Source organism: Capricornis sumatraensis, chromosome 12 (genome assembly GCF_032405125.1).
Source record: "Capricornis sumatraensis isolate serow.1 chromosome 12, serow.2, whole genome shotgun sequence".
Classification (NCBI taxonomy): domain Eukaryota; kingdom Metazoa; phylum Chordata; class Mammalia; order Artiodactyla; family Bovidae; genus Capricornis; species Capricornis sumatraensis.
In genome coordinates this window covers 83294305-83314334 of record NC_091080.1, presented here as the reverse complement: position 1 = coordinate 83314334, position 20030 = coordinate 83294305, and the positions used below count along the sequence as shown (strand labels likewise).

Here is a 20030-nt window from a genome sequence, read left to right as displayed (position 1 = left end):
GTTACAGTTTATTCCTTTTATTTATTAGTGTCTACTGAGAGACTTTTCAGGGAGAAAATAGCAAACAGCTGTTAGAGAATTCCTGCCATCACGTCAGAGCCACAGAAACGACTTTGATCAAGCGTCTACAGTGAAGTTGAAAGGGGCACACAAACATTTTGGGCCAACATTGAAGTTCCACTCTTCACATCTAAGGAACCAGAAAGGAAAGGCGAACAGGATTTCGCTGAAATGATTTATGAAAAAAAAATTTTTATCTATTAAAATAGCCTTTAAATTTAACCTCAAGAGACCAGACCCAGACGGACCATTTATCACTCAAGTTAAATAAAACACAGAGTGGACCGTGCAAAAGCAGAGTGGACATAAATACTCTTTCAGAAACTCTGCTAAGAGACAGAGCCAAAAGCAACACTGATAAGGGGAAAGAAATATTGACTCATGTTTGAAAAGCTTGAGTGAACTTGTGAAATTCCTTTCCCTCTTTCTGGTTCAAACTGCAGCTGCTTAAGAGGCAGTTAATGGAGCTCTGGGCACACACAGCTCCCTTCTGGTTTTAAATGGTCAATTAAATTTTATTTAGGTCTCAGTATGGCCGCCACCAGCTCTTATGTGCACTTTTATACAAAAGAAGAAAATAAAGGAGCCCTGAACTCATACCTCCCGTCTAAGATCGTATAATCCAACCAATTGCAAGGAATAACCCCGCTGCCAGGGATGTGTGATTCCAGGGGAGAAGCAGGATACATATTAAAAAGAAAGATATACTAATACTTCCCACCCAAGATCTTAGGTTAAATATATATTCCACCTCTTTGGGAGAGGAAAAAACAAAGACGTTCAGCGGCTTTAGATCCAAAAGGGCATCGTCTCTAAGATGGCTAACATAGAAATTAAACAGGGAAACAAAATCATTCACAAGACAAAGATGGAGAAAAGGACCTTGCTTTTCTACAGGCACAGTTGCTGTGAGCTACCCAAGTCCAGCTCCAAGCCAGTAGCCTCCCTTCTTCCTAATGTAAATAAGGAAAGTGAACTGAAAGTGTTAGTGGCTCAGCTGCGTCCGACTCTTTGTGACCCCATGGACTGTAGCCTGCCAGGCTCCTCTGTCCACAGGATTTCCCAGGCAAGAATACTGGAATGGGTTGCCATGCCCTCCTCCAGGGGATCTTCCCAACTAGGGGATCGAACCCGGGTCTCCTGCATTGCAAGTCGATTCTTTACCATCTGAGCCTCCACAAAAGCCGTCGATGTTAACTAGGGAGTCCCCAGAAAGACAACACAGAGCTTTTTAAAGAGACAAACTTCTGCTACATCTTCTTTTTCTGAGCACCAGCTTATAAAGACAGTTTAAAAATTCTCCAACCACTTAAGACCTTTTGCAGAACCACAAAGCACTTGGAGGAACAAGCCCCTGACTAATGTCAAGGCCAGGTTTCAGTGAAAAATAAATGACTGCTTCATTTCAAAAGCTAAGAAAATGAAATAAAGGTTTAATCATTTATGGACTGACCATGCCAGACTCCTAATTAGGTCTGAGATAATACAGGCACTTTTGCCCTCAGTTAAAAAAAAGAAAAAGAAAAAGAAAAACCTTTTCAGTCTCTCTTATTATGACATGCAAACTAATTATTTTTCTTAAAAATTTTAGATGTCTGTTTACAACGAAGTTGTTTGTTCCCGCTAATAATGTGTTATCTAGCAAATACCTGATTTCTGTCTTCTCAAGTGGCATGAAGTTTAGCCCAATTTAGTTCAGTGATACTTAAAGTTACCCCACCCACCTAGGCTTCCCTGGTGGCTCAGACGGTAAAGAATTTGCCTGCAGTGCAGAAGACTCAGGTTCAAGCCCTGGGTCAGGAAGATCCCCTGGAAAATGGAGTAGTTACCCATTTCAGTATTCTTGGCTGGAGGATTCCACAGACAGAGGAGCCTGGTGGGCTACAGTCCATGGGGTCGCAGAGTTGGACATGACTTAACATACACACACAACACACACAACACACACACACACATTAAATCCTAACATTTCCTGATGCCCCATAAGCTTATTTGTTGCTGTTGAGTCATGTCTGACTCCACGACCCCATGGACTGCAACACAATGGGCTCTCCTGTCCTTCACCATCTCCTGAATCTGCTCACGTGCATGCATGCTTATTCACTTATATTTGATTTGAGCACTTACTAGTTACACAGTAACTGTAAATACTATCTCCGATGAGGCTTTTGTAATATTTCTTAGATTAAAATCCCCTTTGTGAAAGAGTTTACTATTTGCCTGAGGAATTAACAAACATAATCATGGAGAGGTAATTCATCAACAGAAGATGTCAATGCAAGGCACCGACTTTCAGAAAAAAGAAAGGGAGGGGGAAAAAGCGTAGATTATCATCTGAACCAAACTCTTCATTTTGCAGATAAGGAAACTGAGTCTCAGTAGAGTTATAATTAGAGGGAGAAACAAGATTAGAGCTTCTGATTCCAAGTCTAATTAGAGGTACGGACAACAAGTAGTTTAAGACAGAGATGACCCCCACCAGGAGCCCTGGGGAGAGGCTTGGATGGTTGGGGGATCTCGACAAATTTGTTGGTGGATGTTGGGCGCTGTTTACAAATAGGAAAGGAACCAGAGCAGCTGGAAGATGAGAGTTTGCAAGGAGCCTTGGAGGCACGTTTGGAAACGTCGAATAAGGCAGCACAGAAGAAGCCCACAGATCTTACCCGAGCCAGCAGCTCGGGGCAAGGGAAGACAGACAAAGTTGGGGTCACGAGGGCTGGGTTCCAATTGCAGTGCTATCCCAACACCATACAAATGTGAGAAGGTGACTCGAAGAGTGCTCCAGGGGTTCCCCCTCATCTTAAAGAGATGACAGCGCCACCCAGCCTTCCTCATCTGTGAGAAGCACATGAATGAACAGAGGTGCGGGCAGTCAGTCACAGGTTATGGCACCATCAGTCTGAGGCACAGTGGAGGAACAGAATATAAGGATAAATAAGAACCAAAGGGGCCAGGCCCCCACAGAGCTCCCATTCTACCTGCAGTAAGTCAAAACTAAGCATAATAAGCAAGTCAAGAGAATTTTCCAGCTTGAGATGCTAACGCAGAGGATGAACCAACCCAGGACAACGGTGGAGAATAAGGAAAAGGTCACCGGAGCACTCGGCCATCCGCCTGTCCCCCGGCCTCTCCAAACTAAGAAACCCACACTTTATCCTCAGGCACCCGGGAGCTGGAAAGGCTTCTTAGGAAAGCCTCGACAAAACACCAACACAAGGGCAGGATGATTAGCCCCCTGGATGGCGGTGGCTGACACAGAGTGCCCTGCACCCACACCACAGCCACTCCGGCTCGCTCTTCAACACAGGCCAGGGGCCTTCCCATCACCTGTGAGCATCTTTTCCAAGCCGGCTTCCCAGGCTGCTCAAAAGCAGCAAAACACGGCTCCGTTTCAGTCCCTCCACTCTTCTCTGCTCCTCCTAGAGCAGCCTTGCTAATGAAAACACATAAATGGAATAAACACTTGGGGGAAGAAGCCATCTGCTTCATCCTACAAACGTCAGTAGGAGCAGCGTTTTGTTTACCAGCAGGGTCATGAGGACAGGACACATAAAACCTTCTCAGGAACCTTCTTGGGGGGGTAGGGGCGGGGTTGGGGGAGTCGTTTAACCCTTTCAGATCCACACGAGTCCCTCGAGGTATACCCTCTGATTGGAAGGGAACACCGCAGATACCACAAGCCACAAGGTGAGGCTTCTCTGCACAGCGTATTCCACATAAAGACGACAGAATGTCCTGGAAGAATTTACTATAAATATTGCATCTGAACTTTCAACTCTGCAGAAAAAAATACCTAAAAAGACCGTCCAAGCTGAAGAGCAAAGGTGACCGGGAGAACGAGCCATGGTGTAGCAAAGTCTGAGGCTCCATGCCCAGGCCTCTCAGAGGATTAAACTCTTTGATAAGACTTCATTTGAGGCTGTAAGTAATGATGCAGACTGGTGTGATTATCTGGGCCAGGAAGCCATTTGGAGAACGTGCATTTTAAAACGATGACTTTACCTCCATCCATCCTCCAAAACGAAAGTATCAGGAAAAGACCCAAGAAACTCATTCCCTAGGGAGCGATGTGGTTCACGGAGGAATGTTCCCCAAAGGGAATGGTAATGACTTCCGGCCAAGTGCCTGCCCATCTGTGTGACAAATGTGAATTAGCAACGAGAATTCATCATCACGGGGCGCCCAATCCAAGGAGGGAACAAGGGTGGGTGAGGGGGGCTGCGACACCTGGCCTCCATGAATTCACAACAGGAAGTTTTAGAGCAAGGTTTAAAAAGCAGCTGTGGGAAGCTGCGTCTCTTGCAATCCTAGTCCCTCCTCTCTAAGGGCAAGCACAGCGGTTGAGTCACCACGGCCAGCCTGCTGCCTCCCAGCTGCAGAGTCCTGGCCCGTTCTCTTCTTGAAGACCACAAGGTAGCAATTTAGAATCAGCACAGTCAATAAAAATGCTGATCGCTGACTTTCTACAGGCAGTTACGGAAAACATCTGTTGCCCATGGGTTGAGAAGGAACATTCTGACCCAACTCAAATAAGATTTTTAAAAATTAAACATGAATGGATGAGGCATGTGGAAAACTAACAATAACATGAATTCTACTTGTCAGATCAACTCACCCTACTAGTGAAACTTTTAATGAGCACTTAATACACGCAAGGCGCTGCGCTAGGTGCCGGAGATGAGGCAGCAAGGCAGGACCCAGGCCAAAGAAGCCAGACGCGAAATGCAAAATGCACATGAGTAAGGCCTCCAAAATCACTGCAGTGACTGTAGCTATGAAATTAAAAGATGCTTGCTCCTTGGAAGAAAAGCTATGACCAACCTAGACTGCATATTAAAAAGCAGAGACATCACTCTGCTGACAAAGGTCCGCATAGTGAAAGCTATGCTTTTTCCAGTAGTCACATATGGATGTGAGAGCTGGACCATAAAGAAAGCTGAGAACCTAAGAACTGATGCTTTCGAGCTGTGGTGCTGGAGAAGACTCTTCAGAGTCCCTTGGACAACAAGGAGATCAAACCAGTCAACCCTAAAGGAAATCAACCATGAATATTCATTGGAAGGACTGATGCTGAAGCTCCAAGACTTTGGCCACCTGATGTGAAGAGCTGACTCACTGGAAAAGACTCTGATGCTGGGAAATACTGAGGGCAGGAGAAGGGGATGACAGAGGATGAGATGGTTGGAGGGCATCACCAACTCAATGCACATGAGTTTGAGCAAGCTCTGGGAGATGGTGAAGGACAGGGAAGCCTGGTGTGCTGCAGTCCGTGGGGTCACAAAGAGTCAGACATGACCGAGTGACTGAACAGCAACATCATCATCAATCATATTACGTTCCAAGCTCTTTGTATATGCCAAGAGTTGTTCCTTTGTATCAACTCTTGTTCTCATGAAATAAGGCAGGGTTTATGATGAGCCTCATTTTACAAAGGAGAGAACTGAGATAGAGAGATTAAGTACCTTCCCCAAGGTGATCAGTGAGTCGGTAGGAGAAGCTGTGGTCCAGCTCCACCCTGACATACCTATGAGTGAAGAGGTCTGAAGGAGGGAAGAAAAAGTCCCACCTACTGTCTCAACAAGTTAGCCTCTGGGTAAAACAGAGGGCCTCTAAGGGTGCATAGGAGTTTATAGGGGTGGGGGGAGGGAGGAGGTGGTCTAAGAAACCTTTCAGGTAGAGGAGTTACAAATGGAAAGCATGGACATCAGAAATTATCAAGTAAAATCATTTTAAAATTTACAAACAAACTTCTATTCCTATTCTCTCAAGCAGAGAGTTCCTATCTAGTTCCTAGCTAAACAGTAGCTAGGAATGGAGTTTTGACATTCTTTGCTTCAAGGAAACAAGAATTGCAAATGAATACATACAATGCTCCCTGTGTACAGAACACCAGTGCTTGAAGGCCCTTTGGTCCAAACCCATATACGGGAATACCATTTAAAAGAACACACTGCTAGAGATTTGGGCTCAGAAATCCTTAACAGTAGCAAAGGAGAAACACTGAAACCAAATACCTCACCAAACCAGTCTTGCAACAAAAAGAAAGTGGGGGAGAGGGGGGTGGAAGGGGGTAGGACTTGTTCCAGAAGGTCTGAGTACCAGGCTGGCAGGTGTGCCCCTCTATGTTTTACAATTTCAGCAGATAAGCAGCAACTCTGTTCCTCAGAATATGAAGTCCCCAAGTCCTTGAGGAGATAGAAATTCCACAACGAGAAAATTAGAAAGATACAAAGGTCGTTTGCAATGTGTGATAAATTGGCAGGTTTAAACACAGCTCTTCTGAGGTTTGTCTTCCCTGAGACACTTAATGGTAATTCACACTTTTAGAACAATAGTCTTGGAAATGAATACGATTGAGTGACTCATATCACATAAACGATTAAATGATGGGTTGCAGACGTTAATGCCGACTGTTAAAATTTTAGTTGCTCTAGCCAACAGGAATAATAGACGGATTGTCTCCACTTTAAAAACAGGTTACGTTCGCAATGTTTGTTTATAACTGGGCTGTTTGGAATTCAAGAGTTATTTTTCACCCCCACACGCAAGCAGCATGAGATACGGTGTTTAACACCCAAGAAAGAACACATGGAAAAAGCCAGAGTGTGCTGTGAATTCTACGGATGCTAATTAATTCTTGTGAAAAGTGCCATCAGCATTGTACAGAGGTGAACACACGTCCGGACTCTCCCTGCCATTGAAGAGATCCTCTACCTGCACGTAACTGGTGGTGGTTTCTGAGCCTCGAACAGGAGTGGGATTTCAAGAGGAGACTGAGGAGAAGGATGGGAAAAGTGGGGAAGGGGCGACAGGGCAAAGTTCCAAGGAAAACAGCAGAACCTTGGGGGTGTGCAGCTCCAGCTGATGAACAAGGCAAGCCTGCTGCTGCTTCATCTCTGCCTGCCTCCTGGACACCTCTTTTGTCCACGCCCCCCCAGCCCCTGGGATGGGGGTCTCTTCAATTCTAGGGCTGCCGGCCTATAGCCTGGGTTCAGGGTTTTTCTTTACCCCCACTCACTACCCACAAACATGGTCAGCAAGTTCTCTCCTGATGTCAGAACGACTTCTTTTGCCACACAAAATAATGGAGTGCTCACACACATGCACTGATGTTTAGAGGAACTGCTTGTAAGCAAAGTTCGATCCCAGAGTTGGGAAGATCCCCTGGAGAAGAGAAAGGCTACCCACTCCAGTATTCTGGCCTGGAGAAGTCCATGGACTGTATGGCCCATGGGGTTGCAAAGAGTTGGACACGACTGAGCAACTTTCACAAAGAGATCAAACCAGTCAGTCCTAAAGGAAATCAACCCTGAATATTCACTGGAAGGACTGGTGCTAAAGTGCCAATATTTCGGCCACTTGATACGAAGAGCCACCTCATTGGAAAAGACCCTGATGCTGGGAAAGATTGAGGGCAGGAAGAGAAAGGGGCAGCAGAGGATGACATGGTTGGATGGCATCACCGACTCAATGGACATGAATCTGAGCAACCTCCGGGAGATGGTGAAGAACAGGGAAGCCTGGCGTGCTGCAGTCCACGGTGTCGCAAAGAGTCGGACATGACTGAGTGATTGAACAACAAAGGAAATTAAACTGAGACTGAAACCACAATTCCCTCCAACTCAAAAATATAAGTAACACATACATAGGCATATACACACATGTCTTAGTATATGGGAAGTCAGAGTAAAATTCAAGTGACACACCCACTGATATCACTTGGACTCGGAGCATGCAATCAAAAAATCAACACACATCAACCAAAAAATCCATAGCTCGGACGGAACCAGAAGGAACGAGAGGAGCACGGTGAGGGTGGGAAGAAGGCTGCTGAATACACAGACCGTCTTCCCGCCACCGTGCATCACAGGACTGAGATGAGTGCCCCCACGCCGAAGGCTGCCCCCAACTTACTGGAACTTCAAAGGCCTCCTGGGTATCATCCAGCATCTGGATCTTGATAGACATGAGTTTTCCTGAAGGCGTGGGGGGCGGCTTCTGCCCATGTTCCAACGTACTGATCCCCGAATTCTCCGGGGCCCCCAGTCTTGATCCTGGAGTTGGCCTCTGCTCTATCTCTCCCATGATGAAAGCAGATTGTACACAGTATCTACTGGAAGCAGAGAAGAGAAGAAAGATACATGAGAAGACAAGACTCACTGAGACCACTTCAGCAACATTTGTCCTCTATGCTCTTCACTGTAGGGATCCCCCCTTACCGCCCCCCCCGAAACACATGGGGGCCGGTCAGCCCCCCACCCCACTGGGGCAGCAACCACCTGCTGAGGCTTCAGTTCATTCAAGAACAATGTCACCTTTAGCCATGCAAGGCATGCTAATATTTGAGCATATTTTATTCTTCTGCATATTTTTACATAGCTTATCCTTTTCTAGTTTTGCACTCAGCTCTTAATTATTCACACGATAGATTGTGTTCCACATATTATTATTATTCAGGCTCTACGAGGAGTCAGGTACCACTCATCACACATTTCCAGTCCGCTGGGAAGATAATGAGCAGTACCTAATCCGTATGATTAGCATCCATTAGTTAGCTTTTATGGATCCAGGAACAGACCAAGCAATGCAGACATTAGCAAGATAAACAGATAAAACATATCTTGTGGCTCCCAAGCTTACAATCTGGTTGAAGAAACTAAACAGGCACTTGCCCAAACACAGGTGACATTAGGTAGGGTCTGTTCTCTCAATTTCTTGTTGGTTCCTGTGTCAATTACCTCCTAATTAATTTCTTTTGTGCCACACCCCTCCCTCAATTGTTCCCGCTTTCCCAGGAAACCATACTACCTATTACGGCATTGACAAAGCTCTCTTCTCCACCATTCAGAAGGTAAGAGCTAAACTCAGTTGAGTCTCAAATGTTGGGGAATACTTGGAAAGAGACAGAAACACACAAGAGAAGGAATTCCAGGGAAGCAGAACAGCACAAAGAAAGCCACGGGACAGAAATCAGGAGGCATTCAGGAAGAGGAGTGAGATTCACGGCTGCAGAGTTAAAGATGCATTTGGAAACCAGGTTGGCATCAGACCACAGAGGGCATCAAAAAGCCTAGCTGAAAAATACGGTCTTCACCCTGCTGGGAGTCACTGAATAATGACACAACAAAAGTAGAACTTGAGAAAAATGAACCTGAAGATGATATATACTAAGGGGTTGGAAAAAGAGACGAGCTGGCGGGGACTGGGGTAGACCAGTGACAGAGCTATCGCAACAATTTGAGCTTGAGGGGATAACTTGAACAGTGGTGGTGGAAATAAAAAGATGATGCTATAAAATGCATGGTCATGGAAAGATTAACCTGATGTTGTAAACAGTGAGCTCCTGGGAAGAAGGAGATTAAAGTTTAACAATGAACAGCAAGTTTTAAGTCAGGACAGAAGGGAAGAAGTGGGAGGGGAAGGCGTGTGTGTGTGACTGGGGTCACTGTTGAGGGTTATGAAAAGATGGATAATCCAGTAAGCTGTAGGGGAGGCGGAGCTGAATTGGGGCTGTGGGTTCAGAGCCCGTGGAGCTGTAGAAGTGTAAGCCAGGGTGAGAGAGAATATGAAGGGGGTGCGGTGGGAGAAGGGTGGGTGGAACATGGCAATGAAAAAGCAGAAAGAACAAACATATCCAACCATGGGGGTTATTAGGGACTGAACTGCGCCCCTCGCCCACACCAAATGCTTATGTTGAAGCACTAACCCCAGGAAACTCAGAATGTGTATTTGGAGGGAGGAGACTTAGAAGGGGTGGCTAAGTGAAAAAAGTCATTAAGGAAGAGGGAGGCAGAGGATGAGATGGTTAGAGGGCAACTAACCATGGTTAGTCACCAACTAAATGGACATGAATCTGAGCAAACTCTGGGAGAGAGTGAAGGACAGCGAAGCTTGGTGTGCTGCAGTCCATGGGGTCGCAACAGGTCAGACATGATTTAGCAACTGAACAACATCACCCAATCTGACTGGTGTCCTTATTAAGAGGAGAAACTTTGGACAAAGAGACACCAGGGATACACAGAGTAAAGGCCACGTGAGGACACGGGGAGAAGGTGGCCTCCAGAGAACCCATCCTGCCAATGCCTCGATCTAAACCTCCAGCCTCCAGGACTGAGAGAAAATAAATCTCTGATAAGACACCTGGCCTGCGGGACTTCACTATTGCAGTAAATTCACCCGAGGGTCGATGGAGAAGAGGCAGAGAAAGAGTGACCCTCTGTCTTAGTGACACAAAGTCACAGAAGGGATACTCCTGGTCACCTGCGGTGAGAGGTATGGAGCTCAGGGCTGTTTCACACACTTGTAAACAAGTCGCCCTTTTTAGGATAAACCGTGCTTATTTTGCAGGTTCTTCTTGCCCAAGGCTCTTCCTTCTCCTGAAAAGTAAGCCAGGTTCCCAGGAGCTTCCCATTATATTCCTTATGGAAATCTCTCCCTTCCTCTCCTTGAACCTTGAACTTTCTGACTATGACACAGAAGATTGGCCTAGAGGCCAACAGATTAGAAACTGTGCAGTCACTCAATAAGCTGGGTCATTGACTCAAAGCACTTTGGCCTAAAAAGACACACCCTTTAACTGGACAGGCAGAGAGTCTGACTACCACCCAGGACACCTCATTAACTAAATCCTAAAAGATGATGCTGTGAAAGTGCTGCACTCAGTATGCCAGCAAATTTGGAAAACTCAGCAGTGGCCACAGGACTGGAAAAGGTCAGTTTTCACTCCAATCCCAAAGAAAGGCAATGCCAAAGAATGCTCAAACTAACTACCGCACAACTGCACTCTTCTCACACGCTAGTAAAGTAATGCTCCCAATTCTCCAAGCCAGGTTTCAGCAATACGTGAACCATGAACTTCCAGATGTTCAAGCTGGTTTTAGAAAAGGCAGAGGAACCTGAGATCAAATTGCCAACATCTGCTGGATCATCGAGAAAACAAGAGAGTTCCAGAAAAACATCTATTTCTGCTTTATTGACTATGCCAAAACCTTTGACTGTGTCGATCACAATAAACTGTGGAAAATTCTGAAAGAGATGGGAATCCCAGACCACCTGACCTGCCTCTTGAAAAACCTGTATGCAGGTCAGGAAGCAACAGTTAGAACTGGACATGGAACAACAGACTGGTTCCAAATAGGAAAAGGAGTATGTCAAGGCTGTATATTGTCACCTTGCTTATTTAACTTCTATGCAGAGTACATCATGAGAAACACTGGGCTGGAAGAAGCACAAGGTGGAATCAAGATTGCCGGGAGAAATATCAATAACCTCAGATATGCAGATGACACCACCCTTTTGGCAGAAAGTGAAGAGGAACTAAAAAGCTTCTTGTTGAAAGAGAAAGAGGAGAGTGAAAAAGTTGGCTTAAAGCTCAACATTCAGAAAACTAAGATCATGGCGTCTGGTCCTATCACTTCATGGGAAATAGATGGGGAAACAGTATCAGACTTTATTTTTTGGGGCTCCAAAATCACTGCAGATGGTGACTGCAGCCATGAAATTAAAAGACGCTTATTCTTTGGAAGGAAAGTTATGACCAACCTAGATAGCATATTCAAAAGCAGAGACATTACTTTACCAACAAAAGTCTGTCTAGTCAAGGCTATGGTTTTTCCAGTGGTCATGTATGGATGTGAAAGTTGAACTGTGAAGACAGCTGAGCACCGGAGAATTGATGCTTTTGAACTGTGGTGTTAGAGAAGACTCTTGAGAGTCCTTTGGACTGCAAGGAGATCCAACCAGTCCATTCTGAAGGAGATCAGCCCTGGGATTTCTTTGGAAGGAACGATGCTAAAGCTGAAACTCCAATACTTTGGCCACCTCATGCAAAGAGGTGACTCATTGGAAAAGACTCTGATGCTGGGAGGGATTGGGGGCAGGAGGAGAAGGGGATGACAGAGGATGAGATGGCTGGATGGCATCACCGACTCGATGGACGTGAGTTTGAGTGAACTCCGGGAGTTGGTGATGGACAGGGAGGCCTGGCGTGCTGCGATTCATGGGGTTGCAAAGAGTCGGACACGACTGAGCTGAACTGAATGTTTGTCCCATGCTCACTTTCCCCACCAACTTTCCACCAAAGCCTGTCAGACCTTTTTATTCATTCCTCTAGATCCTTTGAGGTTGGACTTCAGTGTCAAGTCCACACTCTTTATGGACCAGCCTTTTGAGACCTGCTTCGTTTTCGAAAAGCCAGGTCTGATTCCATAGGTCTGCCACACAAGCCACTTTCTAATTTCTGTCCGAAGCTTTTTTTAAAGAACATAATCCCAAACTGTTTTAGTTCTGTTTTAGTTATCCTTTGCTTAATCATCTCCTAGTCTTAAGAAAGACAACTAGACTTTGCTCATGTACTTTACACCGAAGTGAAACAGATCACCTACCCTGGTTCAATGAACCACATGTGGGTGGCACAGATCTAATTATGACATCACTGTGTTTAAAATAATCCTTCACAAAGCAGGCAAAATTACTCCCTTACATGTTTCCTAAATTGTGTCTCATGGTTAAAAATAAACACAACTGCCGAAAAAAACTGCTATCAGTCCAGTTCGCCTTCTCCATTGCCAGCCTCCTTCTTGCAATCTTGCCTACTCTGGTGTTGATCCCTCTGTGCCTCTGGAAGCATCCTCCGCTGCCCATCTCCAACCTCACCTTCTGCTCCCTGCACTCCATCCGAGTGGACAGGCCATGCCCTCAATCACTGGCCCTGAGCCTGAGCACACGGCTTCCTATTGCTGAGTCGGAGCAGGATAGGTCTGGTGTGGCTCTAATGCGCAGCCAGAGAGGGAGGAAAGGGTTTGTCCTCTCATGTCACCTGACCACAAAGGTGTTCCAGACACATTTGCTCTGTGTGCGACCTAAGCAGAGAGGAAGGCTCCCATCCTCTAAGTGGGACCCTTTCTCTCCACGCTGGCCCAAGATCCCCAGGTAAACACTGTAATTTTTAACAGCTTGGCATTTAAAAATTAAATTGAACTACTGACTTAATAGACAGTACCTTAACTTCCTTTATCTGTAGTCTTCAAATGACCTCATGCCTGGATTATTTCTACTTCTGGATATTAACGTTTCAATAAAGCCTGTCACACTTTCTTTTTGTTTTGATACTTGCAGGCAGATTGTTGCTGTACATGGAAAGTGCTGTTTAACTCAAACATAAATCCAGCCAAGAGTTTTGAGCTGAGCAGCCTAAGAATGTCAAGGGAATATCTGAGGAACGCTGGCAAGGCATGAATGGGTAACCATAACTAAGGCAGGATAGCAAAACTGGTGAGTCCGGTAATAAAACAGCCTTCTACATACACATCTAACAAGCCTAAAGGCCTGAACCCATGCTTGATTCTGACTTTACCTTAACTTCTTTCGACTTCTGAATTCCTAAAGATAAATAGACAAGGTAAAAAAAGATGACTATTTCTTTCCTTGTGGCAAGTTATTACTAACGCGATCATTCCAGACCTAAAAGTACAGAGCTGTCTGTGAAACGAATTTCTTCTTTAGATCTTTTTGAAAAGTTATTTTAAAGGCAATAACAACTACAACAAAGAAAGCAGTGAAGATTTTAGCTGGCAAAGAAAAGATAAAAAACTGGAATTGTCTTGTTACAGTCTCTTGGCGTAAAGACTTCCTCTTGGAATTCACCCAAAAGCAACAAGGAACATGAAAACGCAAACTGCATCCCAGAGGAAACTGGGAGACATCTGTAGCTTTGAACCATGCAACAGGAGGTGGGGTTGCCAAACTGCAGGCAAGGTCAGACAGAGGAGAAGAAAGACGCTTGGAGAGGCTGTCCATGCCTGCAGAGCCACGCTGCCCAAATAGTGAGGATATCCAGCAACAAACCCAGCAGCAACTTTCTGAAAAGGGCAACAGACGTGCAGGTGGCACTAAAAGCTTTCCTGGGCCCGGCATGGTGAGAGATTTCCAGAAGCAGGAAAGGTCAAATTAAATGAGATGCTGCACAGGTAAGACATATTAGCAGGAAGCAGTCTGTTGCCAAGGCAAGGCGAAAAGAGAGAGATCCCACTAGGCGCACAACCAGTCTCTGCAACCTTGAGGAAAAACAAGAGTTGAAAGGATCACACACACACACACACACTCAGGTCACAAGAATTCCCGTTGGCATGGGATATGGCCCTGTCTCCTGCCCAGGTAAAATTCCTATAAATAGCTACTTCATAAAGAACTCACCTAATCACAAGAAAAGAAAACCTTCACAGAGATGTCACAAGAAGAGAAAGATGAAAATGAATGGCAGATGGAAAACACCCACCAAAGCAATGTTACATGCAACAGATGAAAATTTTACCCAAATGTATTTTCATAAATTAACAAAACAATGAAATAACTGATTCTGTCTACAAAAACAGTAGGATTTACAAGAGTTCAGGGAAGCAAGCGGAGAAGGCAATGGCACCCCACTCCAGTACTCTTGCCTGGAAAATCCCATGGGCGGAGGAACCTGGTGGGCTGCAGTCCATGGGGTCGCAAAGAGTCGGACATGACTGAGCGACTTCACTTTCACTTTTATGCACTGGAGAAGGAAATGGCAACCCACTCCGGTGTTCTTGCCTGGAGAATCCCAGGGACGGAGGAGCCTGGTGGGCTGCCGTCTATGGGGTCGCACAGAGTTGGATACCACTGAAGTGACTTAGCAGCAGTAGCAGGGAAGCAAAAGAAGGAAATAAAAGTGGAGAGACCTCAAGATGAAAAACCAGAAGAATGGTTACAAATGGCACTACTACACAATGAATGTTTGTGTCATTCTCAAACTCAGGGACTGAAACTTAATACCCAGCATGATGATACCTGGAGTCAGGGCCTTCAGGAGGTGACTAGAGATTGTAAGGGTGGGGCCCTCATGAGCGGGGTTAGTGTCCTTATGAAAAACATCCCGAGAACTCTTGTCTCTTCCACTATGTAAGGAAAACATATCACCCAAGACAGTAATCTATGAATCAGGGAGTAGGTCTAGACACTGAACCCACTGACCATTGACCTTGGATCTTCCAGCCTCCAGGACTGTGAGAAATAAATTTCTGTTGTTTTCCTGTTTATGCTACTTTATCTGAGTCCATCTGGGTTGCTGTAACAGACACCAAAATGGAAGTAGCTAAACGGAAATACACACTGGTGAAAAAATGAGAGTCTTGAGGGGAAAAAAATGGGGATTAAAAAAAAAGCAAGCAGAAGATTTAAAACAGGAAAATCGTAAGTAGGGAAGACAAACAGAGGAGACCCAACATACCCTTAGCAGGTATCCCAAAAGAAAAAAAGAACTAAATAATGGAACAAGAAAATACTTTTAAGGTATAAATCAGGAAAACCTTTTACAAATAAGTCTCCATAATAAACAAACACATCATGTCCCAGAAACAACTAAACTGATGAACACATGGAAGTTTCCTGTGTCATCACAGAAATTCAAACATTAAGAAGGAATCATTTGAGCATCTAAATAAAAGTCAAATATATATATATAGAGAGAGAGAGAGAGAGAGTTTTTTGACTTTTATATATATGAGGGGACAAAAGTTCGGACTCATCCACAACAGCTGTAACCAAGCAGGACTCATGAGTTGTTCTACATCCCCTCCTGCAGCTCCTCCCTATATCTCAGGCATCTTTCCTGAGTTTTTCAGATGCTAGAAACCACCACCAAATGGAAGGAATTAGCTGCTTGATGATCATGAGCATGTGGACCTCAGATCTACTGATGCCTAAGGACTGATGAAGTTAGCCACCCTGTTACCTCGCCATGAACCAATCAGAAAATGTACACAAGACGCTCACATACTCTGCTTTACCTGGCCTTTGGATATGCTTTGCTGAAACATGGATGGACCCAGAGATTGCCATATTGAGTGAAGTCAGACAAAGAAGGAGAAGTATGGTATGATATCCAAGACATGTGGGATCTAAAAAGAAACAATACAAATGAGCTTACCTACAAAACAGAAACAGACTCAACAGACTCAAAGACTCAGAGAATGAACTTACAGTTGCTTGCTGCTGGGGAAGGGGAGGGAGTAGAGAATGGGAGAAGGGATAGTTAGGGAGTTTGGGGTGGACATGTACGCACTGCTGTATTTAAAATGGGTAACCAACAAGGTCCTACTGTTTAGCACAAGGAACTCTGCTCCATGTTATGCGGCAGCCTGGATGGGAGGGGAGTTTGGAGGAGAATGGATACATGTATTTGTATGGCTGAGTCTCTTCACTGTTCACCTGAAACTATCACAACATTGTTAACTGGCTATCCTCCCATACAATTTTTTTTTTAATGCTTTGCTGAGACCCTTTGGGAAGTCTGGGAGTTTTTTGAGCATGAGCCACCTGTCCTCCTTGCTTGGGCCTGCAACAAAACTTTCTCTGCTCCAAACTCTGACATCTCAGTTTGTTGGGCCTCATTGTGTGTTGAGTACACAAACTTGCACTCAGTAACATGTTCAATGTTTAAATGACCAAACTGTTCCAAGAAATAAAAGATGAATCCAAACATGAAATCTAGCTGAACTTTCGTTCAAACATTTAAATGAATCAAGAACTCAGACCCTTCTGGGGTAAGTTATTAAAGGATAAACTGCACAACAAGAGGCAAAGTGGTGAGATGAGGGAAAGCAATTACTGGTAAACTTTAAGTCCATGTATACAGTAAGAGGAAGGCTAAAAGCACTAATATATGCAGAATATTATAATTCCTGACAACACAGAAATAAATTTAAGAACTGGCAAAGGAAGGAGTTGAGATGGCGAGAGGCTTGTAGGTTAATTGTTACCATGTTACCTTAAGACTGATAATAAAAAGGGAATTTAAATCCCCAAAGATATACAACTGGTTAATAAGCATGCAAAAATATGTTCAACACTGTTCTCCACTAAGAAATGCAAATTGCATCCACAATGATATTTCACACCCACTATAACGGACAGTAACATGTGTTATTGACAGTGGGGAAAAAAAGTGGAATTTTTCATACACTGCTGATGGTCGGTGGGAATCCTAGAAGGGGCAGACTTTGGAGAATATTTGCGAAGCTTCTTAAAATTTAATCATAAATTTCACATACAACCTAGTGATTGGGTTCCCCTAGTGACTCAGATATTATACTCCTAGACATCACCCCAAGATAGATGAAAATGTATGTCTTCACAAAGACTTGTGTATATAGGGACATTCAGAGCTTAAAAAAAAAAAAAAAAACCAGCACATGGAGATAATCCAAATGATCACCACCCAGTGAATGGATAAGGAAAACATGGTATATCCACACAAGGGACTACTATTTAATAACAGAAAATGAAATGCAAATATACACTACAACACAGATGAATCCCCAAAACATTCTGTTAAGCGAAAGACACCAGATACAGAGGACTCCACAGCATACCACCCTACTTACATGCAAATATCCAGATAAGACAAATTTAGTGAAACAAAGTTGCTGCTTGGGCTGACACCAAAGGGCCTGGGGGATGGAGATCTTTGGGGAGGCGATATAAACGTTCTGAAACTAGATTGTGGTGACGGCCACATAAATCTGTAGATTTATAAAAATCCTTTGAATTGTACATTTCAAAACAGGTCAAAGGTAGAACATGTAAACTGCACATTAAATACACGATATGTAGGTGGACACACACATGAGCACTCTTGGAAGGGCAGAGGTAGGGGAGCTAGGTCCATGGAGATAACCAACCTTCGGTTACGAACAAGAGTGAGGAAGCTTTGAGAAATGCCTTTTCGCTGTATACTTTTGGGGACCTTTAACGTTTTATACCATTCAGAACAAAATCAATACAATTGTTAAAATTTCACTTTCTAAGCGGACACATTCCTGCAGTCCAGCCGGGTCCCCTTGAGAATATGAAACCGAGTAAGATGAAATCAGAGCAAACAAGGTGTCAATCATCAATCAAAACAAGCTGATCAAGAGAATTTTGGCAAGAGGTCTTCCTTACAGTTTTAAATGTAAGTCACTGGAAAATTCCAGGCAAAGAAAGACTCATAGAAAGTAACTAATTCACAGAAGCAGGAGCCCAAGGTAATGAGCGGGCAGCTACAGACTTGGGTTCTAGAGACTCTGGAGAGTCAAGGGCTGATGACTGGGGAGGCGAAGACCAACCATGTGAAACTCCTGGGATGGCAAAGGCTGTTCACGCCAGCTTAGCAGTGAGAGACAAAGCCACCTTGGGCTCCTGTCCCCGCGGAACCACAGGCCAGGGACCAGGAGACATGCCCCAGAAAGGCAGGCAGCCCAGCAACTCCGGAGCACAGATGGCCACAGCTGGCCTTTCACGAGATTCTCCAGGCCAGAATACTGGAGTGGGTAGCCTTTCCCTTCTCCAGGGGATCTTCCCAACCCAGGGATTGAACGGGGGTCTCCCACATTGTAGGCGGATTCTTTACCAACTGAGTTATCAGGAAAGCTTCACAAGACTTAGATATGGGGTTTTAAGAAAGTTCAAAACACAGCTATCTGGATGGATAGATTTGCTTATTTCAAAAAAAGTCTGAACAGAAGTACCAACTGCAGATCAGCTGTTTTACATCAACCAGACACTTCAAACAGGCGAGGGGCTGACAGGCCTGCTAGATCATTTGGGAGAAGAGGGACCAGGGTATCAACTCTTGGCAAGTAAAGTCAAAGTTGCTCAGTCGTGTCCAACTCTTCCATGGACTATACAGTCCATGGAATTCTCTAGGCTAGAATACTGGAGTGGGTAGCCTTTCACTTCTCCAGGGGATCTTCCCAACCCCAAGGATTGAACGGGGGTCTCGCGCGTTGCAGACGGGTTCTTTACGAGCTGAGCCACAAAGGCATGGGCTAAATTTCACCCACAAAGTAGGGAAAAAACTCAACTGCGGAAACCTGATAAAAGGCAATTTCGTCACTGTCTTGCCTCTCCAATCCCAGGGGGAAAAAGTTAAGCAGGCTCTCTTAAATACCTCTAACAGACCCCTGCAAAGTACTTCAGGGAACACTCAGAGCAAAGAAGAAGGCTTCTCACATTGTAGAGGTTATTTCCAATGTCTAGTTTTAACCACACTGCTTTTCTACTCAAAAGCACGAGTCTTACCCACACCAAGATAAAAGGCATTTCAAGGACCTGCCCCCATCTCTCTCCTTGTAAATAATAAACTGCTTTGTAATCCAGCTGGATTCTGTTCCACATGCCTGCATTTTCCTACTGCTATGTAGTTGCTTCCTTCTGTAAAATATCCTACTTTACAGACGGCTCTGAGGTTACCTCCTCCGTAAGTCTCCCTTGGTCTACTTTCAGAGGGGAAAAAACCCACCTGGCGTCACTCTCCCTGGCATCTTGCTTGTCTGTGGCTTACATTTCACTTGCTCTCCAGGCCTCTCTCCTCTTTTCCTGCACTGTGAACTCAATTACAAGTCCAGAGGGGCAGGACGAGTTTGGCTGCAGTTACCTGGGAATGTGACATTCCTCTCCTGTCGTAGGGCGAGAACCCGCCCCACTCGGGGGCTGTAAAAACTTCAGGAGTCGTGTCTCCACTGCAGACATCACTTTCCTAAAAGATGGCGAAAAAGCCCACCTGTGCATGCAGGGCTTCTTAAAAAGTGGCTGCAAACTGGCAGCATCAATACCACCTGGGAGCTCATTAGAATGCAAATTATCGGCCTCGGCGCAGGCCCCTTGAATCAGAAAGAGGGGTGGAGTGGGGTTAACAAGCTTCCCAAGAGACCCTGACGGAGGCTCCATTCCAGGGCCACTGCCTCTTCCTAGGGTCCCCAGTGAGGATCAGCTGAGGTCAGTAAACCCACCTGACACCAATCAAGCACTTACCTGTTAACATCACCAAGAAAAAACTAGAAAGATTCTCTCAATAGCTCTTGGCAAGAAAAAGTGGCATTCCTTTTCCCTTGCGATTTTCATTTGTATTCCAACCTTGTCCTGAAAACAGTTTAAGACAACGCTTTTGTTTGCATTTTCACTGATCT

At 44.9% G+C, this 20030-nt stretch overlaps 1 protein-coding gene across 1 annotated transcript in view; it reads right to left on the bottom strand.

Moving 5' to 3' along the window:
* Positions 1 to 8145, bottom strand: part of FARP1 (FERM, ARH/RhoGEF and pleckstrin domain protein 1) — a 236270-nt gene extending 228125 nt beyond the window's left edge. The window contains exon 1 of the mRNA XM_068984199.1: positions 7975 to 8145. Coding sequence (XP_068840300.1) covers positions 7975 to 8145 — 171 coding nt within the window. The remainder of the gene's footprint in view (positions 1 to 7974) is intronic.
* Between the last annotated feature and the right edge of the window lie 11885 nt (positions 8146 to 20030).